This window comes from Carcharhinus amblyrhynchos, chromosome 33 (assembly GCF_965287045.1).
Source record: "Carcharhinus amblyrhynchos chromosome 33, sCarAmb.v2.hapA, whole genome shotgun sequence".
Classification (NCBI taxonomy): domain Eukaryota; kingdom Metazoa; phylum Chordata; class Chondrichthyes; order Carcharhiniformes; family Carcharhinidae; genus Carcharhinus; species Carcharhinus amblyrhynchos.
The window spans coordinates 2756181-2778912 of NC_137356.1; the positions used below are offsets into that span (position 1 = coordinate 2756181).

The following is a 22732-nucleotide window of genomic DNA, read 5'->3' on the forward strand; positions in this document are numbered from 1 at the left end:
ACAATTTTCCCTTCACTTATCTAGATGTTTTGATGCATTTGCATAAAGCTTTCAGTTCAAGTTTCTAATGCTTTATTTTTACTGTGCTGCACTAGCCATCAAAGAACCCATCCCACAGCTCTCTGCTTGATACTTGATACTGATACGAAAGCTATTAAACGTTTAGGAATTAAGATATCAAATTGAAACCACTCTTGTAGCCTTGAGGCTGTTGCTCTTTCCCTGACTATTTTTGCTTGGTCTTTGGAGTGTTGTTTTGAACACTCTGTGGATGTGCTGATGCAAGAGATTAAAATACAAGACTTTCTTATCATTGTTTGTCTTGCACCATCTCAACACGTCCAATTCTCTTGACAACTGGATTTGATTGCTTCAGTTAGTCAGAATTACAATAGAATTTATCAATGTTTTTCAACATAAGTTGGCCTTCTATATTAAAACACAGTGAGCTGTAGCTATATTTTCCTTACTAGTACTTACTAAAGTAACAATTTATAGTTAGGTTCAGCATACAAGTGTTCTAACACAATAACCATCCATTATGAAGCATCTCTGTCCATGTTTTTAAATTTTGTAGGGTGCTTAATTCTTGCCATCAGAACTTCCAGTTTGATTTTTTTCATCTTTTTCGAATGTTTATTGTCACATTACTACATAAGTATTCCCAATGCAATGTCTTTTGGTCACAGTTAGTGTAATTGCAACTTCCACCCACTAGCTGACACCACAGGGCAGGTTTTCCATTTCTTTCATCCATATTCTCTCTCAAACCAACTGACTGGGCCATATCATGGGCAAATCACTGCTGTTAAAACTGGTTTGCAGCATTACCATTACCTCATTTTTATATGTCAACATTGCCACAACGCCTGTTTGAGTTGTCGTCAATTTAATGACACATTAAGCTGAAAGCTGTTCCTAATGTCCCTCCCTCGGTGACCTGGGTGTTCTCAGGCTTGTCCCACCCCCACTCTCCCCCCTCCCAAATACCCAGTGCCAGTTGGCACTCAGCATTGACCAAACTGTTTCAGACCAAAGGATCTTGCGGCTGAAGCCCAGCAGCCCCACCGCTTCAGTGTCTCTTTCCTCGGTACTTGCAAAGCTCCAACCTATCTCAAGCAGCTCACATCCCTGCCAGAATCTCAGGCAGGACTGCTAAATATTTGTTAACTCCCAACTGATCTTGCTATTTATTCTTTTTAATACTGGTAATGATGTAAATTGAATTCAGTGGTAAAGGGACATTTGTAATTGATCCCAGAGTTTAATCTAATAATGGAATTTGAAATATTCTGTAAACTGTGGCCCTGGTTACCCGAGTGGTAAGCAGAGACCTTTTTATGCAATAACAAATCCCCGGATCCTAAATTATAAATCAACAAGTACAATTTGGAGAATTGCACTTGTTAGTGTTGCGAATATGGCCTTGGTCATCTCGGTTAAATTAGCAGTTTGCAAATGAAGTTGGGGGACCAGATATTGGCCTTGTTTACTGGAAGCAGCAGGATGGCAAATGTGTCAATGTTTACGGTACTCTGGGAATATTAAATCAGCGCTTCCACACTGCTGTGTGCAGTATACTGGAGTGGTGGGGGTGTGTGAAGAAATGTGTGAAGAACATCTTCAGTAATGGGGCAGCAGATGACGTGAGTGCTTTTGACATTCTGAACAGCTGAAGTGATTTATTCCTTGTGAAGTGTGAAAAAGAAACCTTTTTGTTTCTCTTGCAGATCAGCCTGATAGTAAAAAAATAGCAGCACAAAGTGATCGTAAGTAGTCTACTTCTTATTTACACCTACAAAAAATGATTTGATCTGATTTGTCACTGGGAGTTGAGACAGATGTGAAGTCTCCTGGTCACAGTACCATAGCCAGCTGTTTCACACTTGTAGCAATGGATCTGTCTGCATGGTGTTATCACACTGAATTGCAATTCCCTTCTTTGAAAGTTGGGTTGTTAACAGGGTATTTGAAGCTTGCGAATGTTTGCGTAACTCAGGATCAGAGTAAGGGTGAGGCAAGTTTCAGGTTATGAAACAAAAGCATTGCACAGACTGTACCTGGCAGCAAGTATGTTGGCTGATTACTGTAGGAAAAAAACTCGTTTACAGCACTGCTGTGCTGCCTTGAGGTCTTCTCAATAATCAGCAAGTGAACACTTTGCTAAAATATTTGAAACTGGCTTCCGTGGAATAAGATGTTCAGTTGTCACACTTCAGCCTGAGAATTAGATTTTCGTGATTTACTTGTGTGACATTTGGATAAATAAATGCAGTCACATAACGGGTGTACATTTACCATGGCCTCCAGGGATTACTTTTTGAACGTTTTTACCTTGGTGCCTTTGGAAAGATCCCATGACGAAAGTGCTTCATTTCCGATTGAACAAAGCAAAATGATGGTTGAATATCAAAGAACTAGTTGGACAGAGAGCTTAAATGGAATTAGGTTTCCACTGTTGAACTTTCATAGCATCTGCTGAGCAGAAAGGAGTCCCATAACATGGTGCTTCTAAAATAAAGATTTTTGTAGACAGGTGCTCTAAAGGTCACTTTCCAACTCGTGTCAGCAAATGTCAGCCTGGGCATTTGTAAACTAGAAGTGTTAATTTTGTGTTAAGCTTCTCCATTTGTTGCACTGAATCCAGCCATTTGACTCACGATTGATTTGGTATTTCTGTGAACTGGTGAAAGAGAAATTCCCTTTCTGCATTGTGGTTTCAGTATGTTTACAGAGACCAAGTGTTTTTGATTCATGGTGTCAGGAGCAAAATGTAGTGACAGTGGTGGACAGTAACGAGCTTTAAGTGTAAATTAGTCACTCAGTTTCTTGGCAGCCTGGTTATTTGCAACATTCCCATGCTCCTGCATCAAATCTATGGCTTTGACTTAACATCAGTTTGATTGCCGTTTGTGTGATTTGTTGGAGTAATATTTGATGTCTTTTCTAATCGGTACATAGCTGGTCATTTTCCCCTGTTTAATCGATGTTCCTATCATGGGATGTTTAAGTGCCTAGCAATGAATTGATGCTTACTGTGTTAAGGAGCAAGTCAAACTGATGAACATTTCGTGTGGTTATGCTGAAGGAGTTTGAATAAATTTAATTTTCACATTTATGGCACAGGTGTATTTGAATTTTATTATTGCTATGTTACATTGGAAGATTATATTTTTCTCTTAACTGGCTCCCTGTTTTTCTTCCCTAGCAATCGGAGCTCAGCTTGCAGCAATACATCAGCAAAGGTAAGGAGAGCTTAATGTTGAAGGTAAATATGGAGCTTTCCCCTCATGGGCCAGAGATGGAGTCGAGTTCCAAGTCAGGCCCATCAAGATGTCCCAACATTCAATCCCCTGTCTGTGCTGTCAGCAGATCCTGGCTGCAAAAGCACCGAGACACCACAAGCCTCTGGTTTAGTCTGGAGCCCTTTTGGTGGTCACAGTGCAGCAATCTTTCCCAGAAGCTTGGACATGGATATCTAGAGTCTGAAAGCCTGTCCCCCCCCCTCAATCAAAACTTGCATGTGATGCACGTGGCAATGAGGTATGCAGGCTGTCAGTCACCTATGGAGCTGAGCTGCAAGAGACAGACCCTTCAGGAGGGACGGAAACAAAGAGAAAAAAGCTGCTTAAGCTCCTTTCCTCAAAGGTAAATTGTTTAATAGTTTAGAATTGGAGACGTGGACAATGTGGTTACCGTAAGTCAGCAGTGATATAGTACTGCAAGTATTAATGTATGCAGCATGTTCAATAAGGCATTATTTAAGACTGGGACGCCATGAAGTAGTAGTGGCATGTTGGTTCATATCTGACGACCCAAGAGCTAATAAACCCTTTTTTCCAAAGGGAAAATTGAGGCGAGTGAATCTTGGGATTCTCTTGTGCTTTCTGTTTCTGTCAATTTGTTTGGTTTTGGCATTTATCTTCTTTTCCAGGGCAACCCTCACAGAGGATTACAGAGTGCCAGATGGGATGGTTGGTCTTGGTAAGTTTATGCTAGAATAATGAGCGAATTTTTTTTTTTAATTTCAGTTTTAATCCTCATATTGCTGAAGGCAAGGCATCGACTCCAATACCTTGTCCAACTAACCCTTCTTCATAAGGCCAGACAGCTGATGTCCTGACCAAATTCCCATGCATCTGCACAGAAGGGGTCCCTGTTTTTATTGTTGGCCTCTAACAAGCTAGTTTTGTAGCTTATCTCTATTCTGAAAGTCTAAACTGTAGAACTGATGCAGTACCTTAATATGTGGGAGTGTCCAATATTTAAAAAGACATGGAGATCGTTTAAACTTGTTTGACTTGGTGTGTAACATGGTGCAGCTCACACTGCTTTTTTAATCTTTGCTACTCGTGTTTTAATTTCAATTCTACCAAAACACATGATAGCTGTTCAAAATTGTCCCTGTCTTTTTGTAGATCATTTAAGTGTATTCAAGTATAGTGGGGCAATCGATTAAACAGCTAGGTGGGTAATTCCCACAATAATGACCTCATAAGCAAGTGCTTTAATACTTCAAATCAGCAGGTGGGCTATATTGTGTGAACCCGTAACTTAGATTTATTGGTGTGTGAAGCCCCATTTCAGAGTGAGGGGGTCCCAGCTGACCCAGCCCTGTGCAGTTACGTTAATCTTGGAAGATGCTCTATTTGTTCCCAAGGCCTATAAATTGAGGGTAGAGAATTAAAACAGGTTCCTACTTGTACTGTCTAACGTCCTGCGGAAACATTTTGAGCATGGAGTTGTTCTGTTGCATAAACTTGGCATCCCACAAATCCCTCAACGCTCTCCTGTCTCACTGATGCAAAGTGATCACTTAGGGCAAGATACTGAAGGTCTCCCACCATCTGTGGAATCATACATGGGAACGCATTCAGCAGATGTGGGGTGTACAGAGGAAATTGTAACAGGAAACAGAGATTCTCAGGGTGTACGATGTGCTACAGTTCGTTTTGAGGCTGGAGGTGATGTGCTTTGTGGAGGCTGTGGGGGGTTACTGTCTTGTTATGCTTGCATATGTATCTGCTTGTTACTTGTAGTAACACGTGTGCTCACTTAATAGTTTGGCAATTAGATTTATTAAGGTGGTTTGATTTCAAAGACTGTCACTACGTTATATCGATCTGTACTATTGACAGCAATGAAAGATGCTCCAAATCCGTGTGTAGTGTATTTGGGTGAGCAAGGCATAATGTTGTGGTGTAATCCTGCCCAAATTATGAAATCTTGGTTTGTTTTAGTTATAGGAAGAGGCGGGGAACAGATAAACCGAATACAACAGGAGTCTGGCTGCAAAGTACAGATTGCACCAGGTATTTAAACTTTAATCTTGTTTGTTTACCCTTTAAAAATTTGACAATCCACATTGCCGTCTTTTCTGACAGTTAAAAGTCGATTGCAAGCGTTGAAGGTTAAAGTAAATATCTTTTCAGGTGTGAGGAAGGTGAATTCTCAAGCTGTTGTGCTATCTCTGGGCTTGATGTTCTTATTAGTTGAATTGATGAACAAAGATAAACGTAGAACTGCTTGAATGAATAGCTTGTGGGGTTTTCCTGAATGCTTAATGTATGCAGCTCTGCCTCAGATAGCAGAGGTTTGTTTTAAACAACTAAACAAGTTAATTTCAGCCTGGGCAGTGATTCGTGCATCATAGTCAAAGTTACTGCCTCATTAAGTTGTAGAGAGGTTAGCAGGGCTCCAGTTTCAGCTGTACCATTCCCTTTGGTTGGGAGCAGATGTCGAGCAAGGACATATTTTGGCGCAGTGGTTATGATTTCAGTGCTCAAATAATTGGCCCAAGCTTCCTGCCTAGGTTGCTCTGTGAAGATTGAATCAATTGGCTGCGATGTCAGCAAGCTGTTGGCACCATAACAAACACGTACCTGTCGATGTAACTGACGATTGGAATTGTTTTCGAACTAAACCAGAGTGAAGGAATTGTGTGTGTGTCAGTTGTAATTGTAACGTGTCCTCAACATTAATTGGATCAAAGCTGAGTTGAAACAATGTCCAATGCCAAGACTGTGCCGTATCCTTGCTCTTCCCTTCAAAAATGGTTCTCTCTCATCCAGCTCCTGTCCTTGAAGCAAAATATTCTTCAAGGCGTTTGGGGGGGTGGTTTTTGGAGGGTTGGGGTGAGGGGGCGAGCTGAGGTGGGGTGTGAGGTGGTTGATAGAGTAACTCGTGGATCTCATTCTGGTCATTGGCTACGTTGCTTCAAAAGCTATTCAGGATTTGGTCCCAACAGCTTGTGTTGGTGGAAATCAAAATAAATTGTAATTTTTCTTTCTTCCTCAGGGCCAAATAGTGATGGTGAGTATGACTACGTTTTGTGTTTGATATGTGGTGTAACATGCACACTTTTACATCCTACCTTTCCCTCTTTGTGATCTGCCAATCTTAGCCAAAAAAAATGGATTTGCAGCATGTTTTTGTAAAGTCGATTTGAATCCAGGTGTGATCACAAGAAATATTTGATCAATTTTCTTTCCAAGAACTGCAGGCTGCGAATTGAAAGTATGCAATAGTTTCCCTCTGTCACAAGCAGGTTACAGCTCAATTGAATCGCCTCCAAAAAGAGCTTTACTGCATCAGAAATCCAAATGCTGCTTAAGTTTGCAGCCTGAAACTGGTGTTTAATGACTTTAAACATAGTGGGTGCTGCACTTGTTAACTTAGGAAGATCGAGTTTATTCCTGATGCAGTCGTGGACAAACATGAATGTGATAAAAGAATTGTGACTTCTGACCAGTTGCAAATTCCTTGTTCTAAATTCTAATCTTCCATCTTGTGGTTGTGGAGGTTTACACTGTGGCCCATTCAGCAAACTGGCAGACTTGAACTACTTCTGTGGAAAAGTCTTAAAGGCCTGTTCATTTCTTTCTCCTTCCATGAGCATGTTTCTATTCATCGTGCTGGGAAGTTGTTTCAAATACACTTAACTAGAACCTGTTTTCCCACAGAGAGCGGAGGTTTGCCGGAACGATGTGTCTCGCTGACCGGGAATTCAGAGTCAATTCAGTAAGTACAAATCCCCCAGTTGCAGTTAAGTGCGGGCCTGCTCTGTTGCCACAAGCAGAAACAGTGTTTAGAGATGAGGCAGTGCAGTGCCCCTCTCCAAGTCCTACCCTTGGGTGTTGTTAGGTTTAGGTCTCAATCAAAGGAGCACGATTAGGCAGTCAGGTTGGACAGACAGGTTAGGCACCGTTGGACAACTGGGTTCCCTTCCCCAGGCCTTTTCACCTTAATTGAGTTCCTTCAATAAGAATAACAGCTTTGCTTTTGAACCTGTGGAATCCTTTAACCAAACTAGGAAGGGGAGAGGCTGAAGGTGTAAAGATCAGAATGCCTTCCGGAATAGACTTGCATTGCTGGCTTGAGAAGAAATCTTTGCTGTATTTGAGTTCTTTTGAAGTTTATTTATTTGTATCAGAAGTAGGCTTGCATTAACACTGCAATGAAGTTAGGGTGAAAATCCACTGGTTGCCCCACTGCAGCACCTGTTCGGGTACACTGAGGGAGAATTTAGCATGGCCAATGAACGTAACCAGCACACCTTTCAAACTGTGAGAGGAAAGTGGGGCACCCAGAGGAAACTAACGCAGACATGGGGAGAACATGCAGACTCCACACGGTAGTGACCCAAGCCAGGAATCGAATCCGGGTCCCTGGAGCTGAGGAAACAATGCTAACCACCGTGCTGTTGTAATCATCAGAAAAACTGGTGAATCTGGAAGCCGGTGGAAAATCTTCAGCAAAACTTTGCTTTACTTGTTTGTCAGAAATTCTATTTCCCTGCAAAACCTAAGTTTCAGAACTGTTGGAATATTTCTAGTCTGCTACAGGAAAGAATCCTGGCTCCTTTAATGAGAGCCTCATGCTCTCATGAATTCAGCCTCATGCCACATATCGTCAGATAGGTGTAGAATATTATCTCCTTTTTAAACAATTGAGGGTTTTCTTTCAATTTGCAGCTTCCTTTGTAATGGAGCTGCAAGATCATTGTAGGATTTCCCAAGGATTAACACTTTTTCAGTAATTAGAATAGCAGTGAAATGCTTTGAGCAATGCCACTTGCATTCATGTGGTTTATATTTACAGGACAGCAAAAATGTTACTGGATGAGATCGTGTCTCGGGGTCGAGGTGGGACTCCAGGTCAGACCCATGATACCACAAACGGCCAAAATGGATCCATTCAGGAGATAGTGATTCCAGCGGGAAAGGCTGGACTAATTATTGGCAAAGGTGGAGAGACCATCAAACAACTTCAGGTACGGGCGGGGTGAAGAAGAGAAAGAAACCCGATGGGTTAAAGTCCAAATGATCCTGTCAAGATATCTGAAAGATGACTGTATTAAATCCAAGTTCCCAATAGAATGGGTTGGGGAATCCTAATGATGTTTAGGTTCAGACAGGAACCAGTTCAGAACATTCTTGTTGAATGAGATAGTTGCCTTTCGCTCCTAGTTCCATTCAGCAGTCTAAAGCCAAAGAATCAGAGTTGGGCCAAATGATCATTTAAGTGAATTGTCACTGCTCATAATCAGGAGCCCAGCTTCCTGACGCTAGTTGTTTACACAACAGCAAATCATGATTTAAATTGATAGACATCCTAAAAAGTATTGACGTTTTACAAGAAGAGACAGTCCATATATGGAGGGAAGGTGAAAGGCCTGTCAACCCAGCAGACTGTGCCAGAGTAACATCTTTTTGGCCCATATCCCTCTATACCCATTTCCCATGTAACTGTCTATATGCTTTTTAAAACACAAAATTGTATCTGCCTCTACTACTACATCTGGCAGCTTGTTCCAGACACTGCCCTTTGTGTGAAAAGATTTTCTGTATGGATCTTTTTGTATCTTCACTCCCCTGCACCCACTATAAACCTATGCCCTTTAGTTTTGGACTCCCATACCTTTGGGAAATGATGTTGACTACCTACCATATCAGTGCCCCTCGTTATTTTATTGACCTCTATAAGATCACCCCTCAGCCTCCAACGCTCCAGAGAAAAATGTCCCAATCTATTCAATCTCTCCTTTATAACTCAAACCATCAAGTCATGGTAGCATCCTAGTAAAGCTGGTAGTGAGATCTGGATTACTTCAAAGAGGAAAACAGATAAAGTTTGAAACAAAGAACATAAGAAATAGGAGCAGGAGTAGGCCATCTCGCCCCTCGAGCCTGCCCCGCCATTCAATAAGATCATGGCTGATCTGAAAGCGGTTCAGTTCTACTTTCCCGCCCTCTCCCCATAACCCTAAATTCCCTTATTGATCAGAAATCTATCTACCCATGACTTAAACATTTTCAACGAGGTAGCCTCCACTGCTTCAATGGGCAGAGAATTTCAGAGATTCACTACCCTCTGAGAAGAAATTCCTCCTCAACTCTGTTCTAAACTGACTCCCTCTTATTTTGAGGCTGTGTCCTGTAGTTCTTGTTTCCTTTCGATGTGGAAAGAATCTCTCTGCGTCTACCCTATCAAGCCCCTTCGTTATCTAATATGTCTCTATAAGATCACCACTCAGCCTTCTAAACTCCAACGAGCACAGGCGCAAAGAATTAATGTTGCTCTCTGCACAGATGTTGCCTAACACGCTCAGTATTTCCTACATTACCTGTTTTCATTTCAGATTTCCGATATCAGCAGCATTTTGCTTTGGTATGCTGTTTGAGTGTTCGATGAAGGGCCTGATGACAAATTTGAAGCGCTTTTTAAATTTGGAGTTTAAATGCCTTTTTTGGGTTTTTAAACTAAGACTTGTGAGCAAAGTGTGTTACACTTCTAGTTTGCAGGTAGAATGGTGTATATTAAAACTTGACGTGCTGCACTCCATTTAATTGCAGAGGGCACTGAATTGCCCAAAGAAATGTAATCCTTCCAGCAGAACATGCTGATGCAAATACAGAAATTGTAATCAACTTTGTGGACTGCTGGCTTTTAGATCAGGATTTGTATTCCCAATTTTATCAACAGGGATGCTACTAGTCTTGTCTTTTTTTTCATATTCTAATCTTAAAGGTTCTGCATTCTTTATAAACAGGAACGTGCAGGAGTGAAGATGATTTTAATCCAAGATGGTTCACAAAATGCTAATGTAGATAAACCGCTCCGAATTATTGGTGACCCTTTTAAAGTCCAGGTATGAGCTTTGTATATCTGAAGTCAGATTGCACCATCTATTTGCCGTGATCGCCACTTCTGTCTCCAGAGCCTCTGCCAACTCCACCCACTGCTGCAAGATTTTCTTGGCAAACGCTGATATCCTGGGCTGCTTTCCTCCACTTCCAGCCATCTCCTTAAACACCTCTTCCATTTTCACTGACTGGTGTGAGGATTTTGTCAGTAAGATTGTCTCTGCTGTTTCCCTCTTCCCCATGCTGACCAAAGCAAAACTTCCATGTCCCAACTTTTTAATCATATCAACTTCCTTCTCCCTTGCATTCTCCCCTACCATGTCCTCCAGAGACATACTGATAGCTTCCTTGCCCCTGTAAGTTGCTGCCCCCCCAACCTGCCATCATGGCCATGCTTTGTGATGATTTTTCCTCTCTCTCCGCTATTCCCCTTCTTGTACAGCATCAACCTGCCCTCCAAAAATCTGCCTTCTCTGCTTCTGAATGACTGCCCAACCCCTCTAGGTTTTATCTTAACAGACGTCATCCCTGGGTTTGAATGAACCGCAGGGCTAAGAGGGTGTTTATTAACTGCCTGTAGTCAGCATGGAAACAGGACTTAGTGTCTTTTTAAGTTTATTTATTCGTTACAGGTAAGACTTACATTAACACTGCAATGAAATTCCCCTAGCCACCACCGTCTGGCTCCTGTTCGGCTCAGTACACCCCGAAAGTGGGAGGAAACCCACACAGGCACGGGGATAGTGCAAACCGCGCACAGACGGTGACACAAGCCGGGAATCAGACCTGGGACCCTGCCGCTCTGAAGCAGCAGTGCAAACCACTGTGTCTAGTTCAGGGGTTCCCAATCTTTTCAGTAGCACAGCATACCCAGTTTTTCTCAACTGAATGGATTGCTCATAAAGTGTCACATTTACTTACGTTTGCTATGCACCAGAAAGGTTTGCAGCATACAATTATCATTCAAATTAGAAAATGTAATACCAAAAGGAAAGGAGAATGAAAACAGTATGCCAGCAGTCTTTGGGAACCCTTGTTCAGTGAAACATTTTTAAAAATTCCATCCTCGGGAACATTTTCATTCTCCAAATCAGGCGTTGACACGCTGTCTGAGATTTCCCCTCACTCTCAATCTAAGCACACAGCCTCAGCTGTTGTTGCCTCGGTACGCAAGCAGTGTGCTTTGGATTCAGACTGGTGCATTCATCTATCAGAATGACCCAATATAGAGGAGGCACTTAGATTTTTGGTGAAATGGCGATAAAGTAATCAGCCAGTTCTAGAATAAACTCCAAATCCACCACTGGCAGTGCGCTATTCCTGCTTTGATTGTGTCTGCTGTTTGTGAGGTTAACTTAATTTGCTGTTAACTATTGCAGCAAGCACGAGACATGGTAATGGAGATTCTGCACGAACGTGACCAGGCAGGATTTGGGGACAGGAATGAGTTTGGCAATCGAGCTGGTGGAGTCGGTGGCTTAGACGTAAGTCTGAAATGTCTATTTTTCTCTCTTTGCCTTTGGCGATCAGGGAAAATGATAAATTTAATTTGTACTAACCTCAGCGGGCCATCTACAGTTCATTAGCTGACTGCATTCTGTTGTTTCTGAAGGGGATAACTACTTGAAACAGTGACTTAGTGAGCTGTAATCTTGTGATGGGTAATTCCTCCATGGAGCAGAGGCCCATTTTCTGGATTGCCAATTCTTTCAGCATTTCCCCTGACATTACTCTCCGAGTGTAGCCAGCACTTAGTGGCTGTGGTTTAGACTAGACAGGATTGAGGTACATAAGGAGGAGGTGTTGGCAATTCTTAAGAGTGTGAAAATAGATAAGTCCCCTGGGCCGGATGGGATTTACCCTAGGATTCTCTGGGAGGCTCGGGAGGAGATTGCAGAGCCTTTGGCTTTGATCTTCATGTCGTCATTGGCTTCAGGTATAGTGCTGGAAGACTGGAGGATAGCAAATGTTGTGCCCTTGTTCAAGAAGGGGAGTAGAGACCATCCTGGGAATTATAGACCAGTGAGCCTTACTTCTGTTGTGTGCAAAGTTTTGGAAAGAATTATAAGGGATAGGATTTATAATCATCTAGAGGGAAATAAATTGATTAGTCAGCACGGTTTTGTGAAGGGTAGGTCGTGCCTCACAAACCTTTTTTTTTGAAAAGATGACCAAAGAGGTGGATATGGGTAAGGCAGTTGACGTGGTGTATATGGATTTTAGCAAAGCATTTCATAAGGTTCCCCATGGTAGGCTATTGCAGAAAATGCAGATGCATGGGATTGAGGGTGGTTTAGCAGTTTGGATCAGGAATTGGCTAGCTGATAGAAAACAGGGGGTGGTGGTTGATGGGAAATATTCAACCAGGAGTTCAGTTACAAGTGGTGTACCTCAAGGATCTGTTTTGGGGCCTCTGCTGTTTGTCATTTTTATAAATGACCTAGATGAGGGTGGGGAAGGATGGATTAGTAAATTTGCTGATGACACCAAAGTCGAAGGAGTTGTAGACAGTGAGGATGGATGTTACAGTTTGCAGAAGGACATAGATAAGATGCAGAGCTGAGCCGAGAGGTGGCAGCTGGAGTTTAATATGGAAAAGCGTGAGGTGATTCACTTTGGTAAGAATAACAGGAGTACAGAATATAGGGCTAATGTAAGGACTCTTAGTAGTGTTGACGAGCAGAGATATCTCGGGGTACGTGGGCATAGCTCCCTGAAAGTTTGCACCCAGGTTGATAAGGTTAAGGCGTATGGTGTGTTAGCTTTTATTGGTAGAGGGATTGAATTTCGGAGCCGTGAGGTCATGTTACAGCTGTACAAAACTCTGGTGCGACCGCACTTGGACTATTGCGTACAGTTCTGGTCGCCGCATTATAAGAAAGATGTGGAGGCATTGGAAAGGGTGCAGAGGAGGTTTACCAGGGTGTTGCCTGGTATGGTGGGAAGGTCTTATGAGGAAAGGCTGAGGGACTTGAGGTTATTTTCATTGGAGAGAAGGTGGTTACGAGGTGACCTGATTGAGGCATACAAGATGATCAAAGGATTGGATAGGGTGGACAGTGAGAGCCTTTTACCTCGGATGGTGATGGCTAACACAAGGGGACGTAGCTTTAAATTAAGGGGTGGTAATTATAGGACGGATGTCGGAGGTAGTTTTTTTGCTCAGAGTAGTAAGGTCGTGGAACGCCCTGCCTGCAGCAGTTGTGGACTCGCCAACTTTAAGGGCGTTCAAATGGTCAGTGGATAGGCATATGGATAACATTGGAATAGTTTAGGTTAGAGGGTCATTAGATTGGTTCCACTGGTCGGCGCAACATCGAGGGACAAAGGGCCTGTACTGCGCTGTAATGTTCTGTGTTCTATAAATGGGTGCCAGTCAAAACCACCTTTCTCAGAATCCTGACAGCCTGTTGAGTTATTGAGGCCTGAGCAGTTGAGCCTAAAGCAATCCTTGCCTGTTGTGCGCACTTCAGGGTACAGTCATTGTATGGTCAGGCTTACTTCCTCTTTGCTTGATCCAACTTCTGTGTGGTTTCAGTAACTTTGACCTTGTGACCTGGGCCTGAGTTTGCAGCTGATCTTTACACTGGGGCTCCAAAGCTTACAAATGCACCTATTCAGCAGAGTTGCATGGACTTTTTTTTGAGACATGTGTTTGCACCCCTTTGTACTTCTATTTGATTTGATTTATTATTATCACGTATTAATATGCAGTTAAAAGTACTGTTTCTTGCGCATGATACAAAGCATACTGTTCATTGAGAAGGAAAGGAGAAAGCGCAGAGTGTAGTGTTACAGTCATAGCTAGGGCGTAGAAAAAGATCAACTTAATACAAGGTAGGTCCATTCAGAAGTCTGATGCCAGCAGGAAAGTAGCTGTTCTCAAATTGGTACACGTCCTCAGACTTTTGTATCTTTTTCCTGGAGGAAGGAGGTGGAAGAGAGAATGTCGGGGGTGCATGGGGTCCTTAATTATGCTGGCTTTCCCGAGGCAGCGGGATGTGTAGGCAGAGTTAACGGACAGGAGGCTGGTTTGTGTGATGGATTGGGCTACTTTCACGACCTTTTGTAGTTTTAACTTGAGTACCAGCATGGAGGATCCAGGATCAGGTTGTTGGTGATCTGGACACCTTGAAACTTGAAGCTGTCGGGTGATCTGAGTGATTATTCTAATGTCTGCTGCTGGCTCATGCCGCTCATGATCTGCAGTATCTACTGCTTGAAAACCCAGAGAATAGGGTAGGGTGGGCTTGCAATGGTGCAGTTAACAGAGGAGGTTTGATATTATCCAGGCACATGTGAAACTAGCCTTCCATCCATTGACTCTGTCTACACTTTCCACTGTCTCGGAAAAGCAGCCAGCATGATTGAGGACCCCATGGACCCTGGCCATTCTCTTCTTCTACCTCTTTCTGTTGGGAGGTCATGTACCAACCGACTCGAACAGCTTCTTTCGTGCTGCTGTCAGACTTTTGAATGAACCTACCTTGCATTAAGTTGATCTTTCTCTACACCCTGGCTATGACAGTAGCACTACGTTCTGCACGCTCTCCTTTCCTTCTCTGAATACTATGTTTTGTCTGTATAGCGTGCAAGAAGCAATACTTTTCACTGTTAATACATGTGACAATAATATATCAAACCCAAAGCCTGCATTTTTAAACCAATATGCACTATATATAGATAATATTTATATAGATATTAAATTGTATATTTTGCTGTCTGATTCGGGGCAAATTATATTAGCCAATTGCATGATGCTCCTTTCCCCTGCGACATTCCTTTGTTAAATAAGGTGGGCTCTTGTTTTTTGGAGTACAAATCTGTTTTCTCTGTCTTCCACTTTGAATGGACCCTCTGTGTTGCTGGAGAGTGAGTGCTGTTTCACTGAGACCTCCTGCAGGCTGTGCCAATGAGCTGTAACTTGGGTTTGGTCACCCACTGTAGCCAGTTTTTATACTTGCTGTTTTCTTTCTATTTTGGAGGCGTTTAATTGGTGTCAGTAATTTTAGTTGCAATTTTCTGTAGAGGTTAATGGGCTCATTGGATGATCTCTGGACACCTCAGTGGGAAAACATGTAAATACCGTGACTAGCTTACAGAAGCAATTTCCATTGTAAATGTGAATGTGGGAAATAGTAATGGAGAAAGTTGACGGGATTTGTGTTCTGTATTGTGACCCGCTTGCATAATCTCTGAAATTCTAGGTACCAGTGCCACGACATTCTGTGGGAATTGTGATTGGACGAAGTGGAGAAATGATTAAGAAAATACAGAATGATGCCGGAGTCCGAATACAGTTCAAACCAGGTCAGTCCCCAGTGCCTGCATTGGGTGTCAGACAAACTAAACTGAAATCCTGGAGCTTTCCAGATGTTAAAATGTAGCACTGGGTGTGACTGGAGTCCACTACAATGAGAAATGCCCTGTATTGGATTAGGCACTTGATTGGACTGCACAAACTCACCCTCCTGTTGGCACCTGGGATAACCTTTTTTACAGGCCCAACCTTCTGCAAGCTTTTGCCATTGCGAGGAGACATTGTTCCCAGCTGTGATACTGCCTGGGAAATAGTTCCAGAGGGGGAGAGAGTCACAGCAATGTGTCCAACATCCTCAATTATATACCATGTAGAACCAGGAACACCTGGGTGGCTAAGGCGCAAAGGCTTCCTATAACCTTCCTATCTCATGGCATGACTTTTTATTTTTGCTTTCTTCTCCCCTGTTTCCCCCTTCTCCAGCTACATGACTGGGAGCTGAAGATTAACTATGAGCAGAACTCATCAAATTAACACACATTCTGGAGAGTGCTTTATTTTTGAGGGCACAATTCCAAAGAGGTGGTGATTTGAGTATTGAAGGGTAACGCAGCAGTGATGAATGGGTTTCTCCTTGGCGGTGCAGGCTTGTTCTGATCTTGCCTGCACCGTCAACCTTGTAGCTAGTTGAAAGCTAGTTAGTTAGATTGAAAGCTAGTTCAATCACTATCCCAGGAACAGATCGTCTTTCTTCTCCCACCACCGTCAGGAAATGGCTGTATGGAGAGACCTAATGGAGGAAGAAATGGATTTCCTCCTTTGCTTCCTCAGAGATGCCGTGATGTTAAAGGTCTGGAGTGCACCGAGCCTTGTAGCACTATCAGTAACATTACACCTATAGAATGCAATTAAATATCATACCAGCAGTAAGGGTAATGTGACAGAATGAGTTCTCTAACTCCCCTTACTGAAATGTTTGGGGTTTTTTTGAGAAATTGGTTCATTATTTCAGGTGCTGTCTGTTCCATTTGGACTGATTTCTGTAATGCACGCTGTGGCTGCTCTGGAACTGCTAACTTTCACCTTTCAATAAAGTCCTTCTCCTTTTTTCATCCCGTAGATGATGGGTCTACGCCAGATAAGATAGCGCATGTAATGGGGCCTCCAGAGAGATGCCAGCATGCTGCACAAATAATTACTGACCTTCTGCAGAACGTGCGGGTATGGAGTAGACTTTTGTTCTCACTTTCTTCCTTACTGATTTTTCTCCCCATAACTCTCCGCTCCTGAAGGTGGTGAGTGCTCCAAGGACAGTGACGGCCTCTAGTTATTTGCCCGTTTTTCCCCCCCCACCAAAGGAGGGGCACAGCAGAAAGGCCCTCCTTGGTCAGGCATCCGTGTGGCACTTGAAGCCAGAGTCTTGCACAGCAACTGGGGTCAGGAATGAGTAACACAAAATAAAACTGCAGTCCTAAACTGTATCAAATTGGGCTTTCTGGGATTGCAAGGTAACTTTGAGAATCTTTGCAGTGAACTCCATGCTGTGAAACCTACTGTATAAGCTGCTCCTTTTATGCATGTTTCATCCTTCATGCCTCTACTTCATAGGGTTCTGACAAAATGGATATCTGCATCTTCCCCCAAGGCTCCATTTTGCAGTTAAAATCAGCTGGGGACAGCCTGATGTCTTTCAGAGCGAGTGACTTCTGATCCCTTTAAGGTTTTCTTCGTGCGTGGCCTGTTTATTTCACCGCACAACACCTTCAAGTTTGTGCAATGTGCTGTACGTGTAGAACCATGAAGGGGGCAGCCTGGGAGTGCCTGTGTGGGGCACCTAGCTTAGTGACGTCACCCATGGCAAACTCCTGAGGTCTGACTGGACCTCAATCCAGCTCTGACGGATGGGTTGTGAGTGGTCTATCCACGAGTGACGTTCTCACGCCAAGAATAATTTCACTAAAATTGGCAACCTTGTCTAATGGTGAGGTGGGTCTGTGTGGGGAAAAGTTTTATATTTCCCGTTGGTGTACGTGAGGAATATTTTTGCGGTTAGACTTGCACTTCCATTATGTTTTAAACATTCCAAAGAAAATAGGTAATTTGAACTTCCGTAATGGTGAAGTAAGAGTACGGATGTTTGGCTGCATAAACCCACACATGATTGAGCAAAGATAGATACCTGAAAATCAAGAGCTTAATTATTTTGGGATGCAAATAGCACAAGTTGAATTAAATTGCAGTAACTGGAGGATATTGTCTCAGTTTCGGAATTGCCTGAATTTGTTTTGGAAGACGTGCAGTTGAGCAGTCGGATTTATTACACTCGTGTCATCCCCAGATCAGTAAAATAACTAAAAGGTAAACACTTTTGGAAATACTGACATCAGTCATTATCTGTGGAGAGGAAGGTTGGGTTCATGTTTCAGATCAGTGATCTTTTCTCACTCTGAAACATTTGCGCTCCTTATTCAGTTTCAACATTACAGCCTTTTCTGTTTTGTAGATACAATATTTAGCTTTTTGTTTGACCATTGTTAATGATGTTAAATTCATTTCATTTTGTGTGAATTGCTATTGAACCATGGCTGGAAGGTGCTGCCACAATCTTTCCAGGTACTTGTCATGCCATGTGGCAGGTATGGTTAGCGTGGGAGTCGTTTGAAACGTCTACAGTTTGCTTTGTCCCTCCAATTTTCTCCGCACATATGAATATGCTTACTTCTGCACTGCAGGGATTTGATGAAAAACCTGTTGGATCAGTGCCCTCACTGCTGGCTGTTTCTTGCTGTTGGCATTATGCATTTTTATGCCGTTTCCAGCAGAGCATGTCAGCGAGAGGGATGAAGTGGACCTTGAATGGTGTTCCCTCGAGCTGGGATAGACCAGTATATAATCCCTACAGTGCAGAAGAGGCCATTCAGCCCATCACATCTGCACTGACTCTTTGACAGAGTATTTTACCCAGGCCCTGTCCTATCTCTCTAACCCTGTGCATTTACCATGGCTAGTCCACCTAACCTGCACATCTTTAGACTGTGGGAGGAAACCAGAGGAATTCCATGCAAACATGGAGAACATGCAGATTCCACACAGTCACCCTGATTAGAATTAAACGTGGAGCTGTGAGGCAACAGTGCTAACCACTGTACCACCGTGCTGTCTGTACTGGTCAATGTAGTTAACTATCTGCTGGCTTGAGAATTCACCAGTGCCCCACTCTCAAAACATGGACATTTTGTTTGACAACAGGGGAGAGTTGAGCAGCGTCCAGGACTGATATCGATAGATTTCTGTTAAGATTTAATGATTTCAATATTTATCAGCAGTAGGGAATTGGAGTGAGGTGCAGGTCAGCCATGAGCTAATGCAATGGTAAGAAGTCTCTCAACAGCAGGTTAAAGAAAAAACTAACCTGGTGTTATGAGACGTCTTACTGTGCTTACCCCAGTCCAATGCTGGCATCTCTGCATCTAATGTAATGGTGCAGTGGGGCTGAAGGGCCACCTCTTCTTGCTAGAATGAAGTAGAATTGAAGAATCTGCAGCTTTTTCAATGCGGGGACCTGGGAAACGCACTGATAACCTGGGGATAGAGAACAGCTTTCTCCAGCTCCAATCCTCTTCATTCTGTTGCTTGATTGTTGAGCTGAATTTTCTGACAGTGGATGTAGCAAATAGCTTTTGTTAGCATCGTCTGGGCCTGTATCCACTGTAGAAAACAATGAGAGCAGACCTTACCAACACATCAGATCCTGAGGGAACGTGATAGGGTGGATACTGAGAGGATCTGTCCATTTAAGATGGAGATGAGAATTTTCTGAGGGCCGTGAACCTGTGGAATTCTCTTTCCCCGGATAGTGCTAGAGGCTCAGTCATAGGCTGACTTAGATTGATTCTAGACTGATGAAAGAGTTGAAGGGTGGTGGTGGTGGGGATTTGGGAAGGGGGATAGACAGAGAAGTTCAGACCACAATCAGATCAACCATGATGGTATCAAATGGCAGAGAGGGCTCGAGACGCTGAACAGCCTTTTTACCTTTGATTGTCAGGTTTAATGTTTGGTTTCACTGCTGTTCTTATGAATTGGCAAATTCATTTGAGGAAGTCCTTGCCCACCCCCACCCCCAGTAGATATTTCTGAACTGTCATAGGTGGATCTGGATATTAATGTTTTATTCTCTGATTTTGTGTGTTAAATTCTGTGCTTGTATAGGCTGGTCCAACTGGTCCTCCAGGGCCTGGAATGCCTGGTCCTGGCCGAGGAAGAGGAAGGGGACAAGGATCGTGGGGAATGGGACCTCCAGGAGGAGAGATGGCCTTCTCAGTCCCCAGCCACAAGTGTGGTTTAGTTATCGGCAGAGGTAGGTGGCCTGTGATGGTTCTGGCAAATCCCTTTGCTTGGACTGTGTGTGTGTATCTGTGCTGAGAGGGGAGGGGATGGGGGAAAGGAAGGAAACTGGTTGGAATGGGGAGGGAGGGGCAGGAGGTTTAAGGGTGAGATAGATGAATGAGCAGGAAGTGTGGGTTGTTGGAAATGTGGGTGGGAGAGATAAGATGAGGATGGCAGAGGAGATGACGTGGGAAGGACATTTAAACATTTGCAATAAAGATGAGTTTTCCTGGAAATGGTTTTTCGGTCTGCAAAATTGAGTGAAAAGAAAGCCATTTTGTTGTTTCATGTTAATATTTAAGTGAGTTCATTCTCTAGATTCAGGAATAGTTCCATTAGATTGGAAAATAGTGCATGACCCTCCATTATTTAAAAAGAGGGGTGGAAATAGGACTGACAGGGCAATCGTGCCGAGTCAACATGGTTTTGTGAAAGGGAAATTCTGTTTAGCCAATTTATTGGAGCAGTTTGAGGAAGTAGCAGGTGCTATGGATGAAGGAACTGCAGTGCTTGTGTTTAAATGTATTGAATATAAAAGTAGGGAGGTCTTGCTGCAGCTGTATAGGGCATTGGTGAGGCCGCAGCTGGAGTACTGTGTGCAGTTTTGGGCGCCGCACCTGCGCAAGGATATTTTGGCCCTGGAGGGAGTGCAGAGGAGGTTTACTAGGCTGATACCGGAGTTGAGGGGGTTGAGCTATGAGGAGAGGCTGAATAAACTAGGCTTGTACTCGTTAGAGTTTAGAAGAATGAGGGGAGATCTCATTGAGACGTATAAGATGATGAATGGGATGGATAGGATAGAGGTGGAAAGACTCTTCCCGCTCAAAAAAGACAGTAGGACTAGGGGGCACAGCCTCAAGATAAAGGGGGGGCAGTTCAGAACGGAGTTGAGGAGGAACTTCTTCACTCAAAGGGTGGTGAATCTCTGGAATTCTCTGCCCGTTGAAGTGGTGGAGGCTGCCTCGCTAAATATTTTTAAGAAGCGGGTTGATGGGTTTTTGATAAGAGAGGGGATTAAGGGTTATGGGGAGAGGGCGGGAAAGTGGAACTGAGCCACGACAGATCAGCCATGATCTTATTGAATGGCGGGGCAGGCTCGAAGGGCCAGATGGCCTACTCCTGCTCCTATTTCTTATGTTCTTATGTTCTTATGTACTTCAATTTCAAGGTAGTTGATAAGGTGCTACATCAAAGGTTATTGCAGAAAATGAAAGCTGTTGGTGTAGTGTGTAACGTATTAGCATGGATAGAATATTGAGACAGAAAATAGAGAATGCATCAATGGATGGTTGGCCATTGAATGGTGGGGCAGGCTCGAAGGGCTAGATGGCCTACTCCTGTTCCTGTTTCTTATGTTCTTATGGTGTTTGCCTGATTGGCAGGATGTGATGAGTGGAGTCTCACAGGGATCTGTTCTGAAGCCTCAACTTTTTACAATTTAGATCAATGACTTGGATTCACTGGTTGATAAATTTGCTGCTGACACAGCTAGATAGGAAAGGAAAATGTGAAGAATCCTGAAGGAGATTACAAAGGATATAGCTTGGTTAAGTGAGTGGGCAAAGTTCTGGCAAATGGAATATGTCGAAGTATGAAATTGTTCATTTTAGCAGGGAAAGTGAAAAAAGAAGCGTATAATCTAAATGGTGGGAGGTTGCAGAGCTCAGATTTAGAGGGATCTGAGTGTCTGAGTGCATGAAGCACCAAAGGCTAGTGTGAAGATGAAGCAAGTAGCCATTAATAGAATGTTATTGTTGCAAGGAATTGAATTGTAAGGTAGGGAGGCTATGCTTCATTCATGCATCATGGTCAGATAGTATGTGTGTACTGTATACAGTGCTGGTCTCCTTATTTGAGGAAGGATGTAAATGCATTGGAAGCAGTTTGGGGGAGCTCTACCTGGAATGAGGGTTGCCCTCAGGAGAGGTTGGACAGCTTAGACCTGTATCCGGCAGAGTTTAGAAAAATAGGTGTGATTTGATTGAAACACAAAAGATCCAGGGATGGATGTGGAGAGAATATCTCCTCTAATGGGAGAATCTTGTAGTAAGGGCCACTGTCTTTAAAATAAAAGATCAGGGGCCACCCATTTTGGGCAGAGTCTTGGGTTAGTTTCAAGACGAAGCCAGATAGATTCTCGAAGCAAGAGTACGAAAGGTTATTGGGGGTCGGCAGGAACGTGGAGCTAAGGTAACCATTGGATCAGCCACAATCTTGTTGAAGGGAGAGCAGGCTGGAGGGGCCAAGTCGCCTACTCCTCTGAATTTGTGTGTGATTGCTGCGGAACGGAGGTTAATGATTGGAACGTTGCAGGTGGAGAGAATGTGAAGGCGATAAACCAGCAGACGGGTGCGTTTGTGGAACTGCAGAGACAGCCACCTCCTAATGGCGACCCGAATTTCAAGCTCTTCACCATTCGGGGCTCGCCTCAGCAGATTGACCACGCTAAGCAACTCATTGAGGAAAAGATTGAGGTAACTGAAGGCTTGGTCACTGCCAAAACTGACTGGAAACTGAATTTGCACAAATCATGGCAGATTAGTCTATATTAACCGAGCAGCAAGTTCACATTGCATTTTAGTGTGGTATTGCCTGAGTACTGATTTGGATGTGATTATTGAGAAGGGGACATAGCCTGCACTGATCAAGTCTAAATAACTCCAGCAGTGTTACCGTGGATGTAATTGAAGTTTTAAATCAGCCATTCAGATATATTTAGAATGGCCTAACGACCCAAATGCATGTTGGTCCCTTCTCAGCAGCTGTGCCAAACTGGACTCAGCAGGGCAGTGGAGTGATTTGCCTGACCGTTCCGTCTGCACTGCTCATTGTGCAGCCTGGACCCAGACTGTTGCCAGCCTCTTTGACCTTCCAGATGGCTTGGAGTAATGCTGGCCAAGGGCTGCAGCTTCTGCTTGGCACAGTTTGCGAACGGTGA

At 43.4% G+C, this 22732-nt stretch overlaps 1 protein-coding gene across 3 annotated transcripts in view; it reads left to right on the top strand.

Moving 5' to 3' along the window:
* Positions 1-22732, top strand: part of khsrp (KH-type splicing regulatory protein) — a 58446-nt gene that overhangs the window by 24894 nt on the left and 10820 nt on the right. For 2 of the 3 annotated variants that reach the window (XM_080216716.1, XM_080216718.1), the window contains exons 3-15: positions 1731-1769; positions 3209-3245; positions 3935-3984; positions 5241-5312; positions 6298-6312; positions 6963-7020; positions 8101-8272; positions 10052-10150; positions 11525-11629; positions 15353-15455; positions 16526-16626; positions 19618-19765; positions 22108-22268. In XM_080216716.1, coding sequence (XP_080072842.1) covers positions 1731-1769; positions 3209-3245; positions 3935-3984; positions 5241-5312; positions 6298-6312; positions 6963-7020; positions 8101-8272; positions 10052-10150; positions 11525-11629; positions 15353-15455; positions 16526-16626; positions 19618-19765; positions 22108-22268 — 1160 coding nt within the window. The remainder of the gene's footprint in view (positions 1-1730; positions 1770-3208; positions 3246-3934; positions 3985-5240; positions 5313-6297; positions 6313-6962; positions 7021-8100; positions 8273-10051; positions 10151-11524; positions 11630-15352; positions 15456-16525; positions 16627-19617; positions 19766-22107; positions 22269-22732) is intronic. The other variant, XM_080216717.1, reaches the window with a different exon arrangement.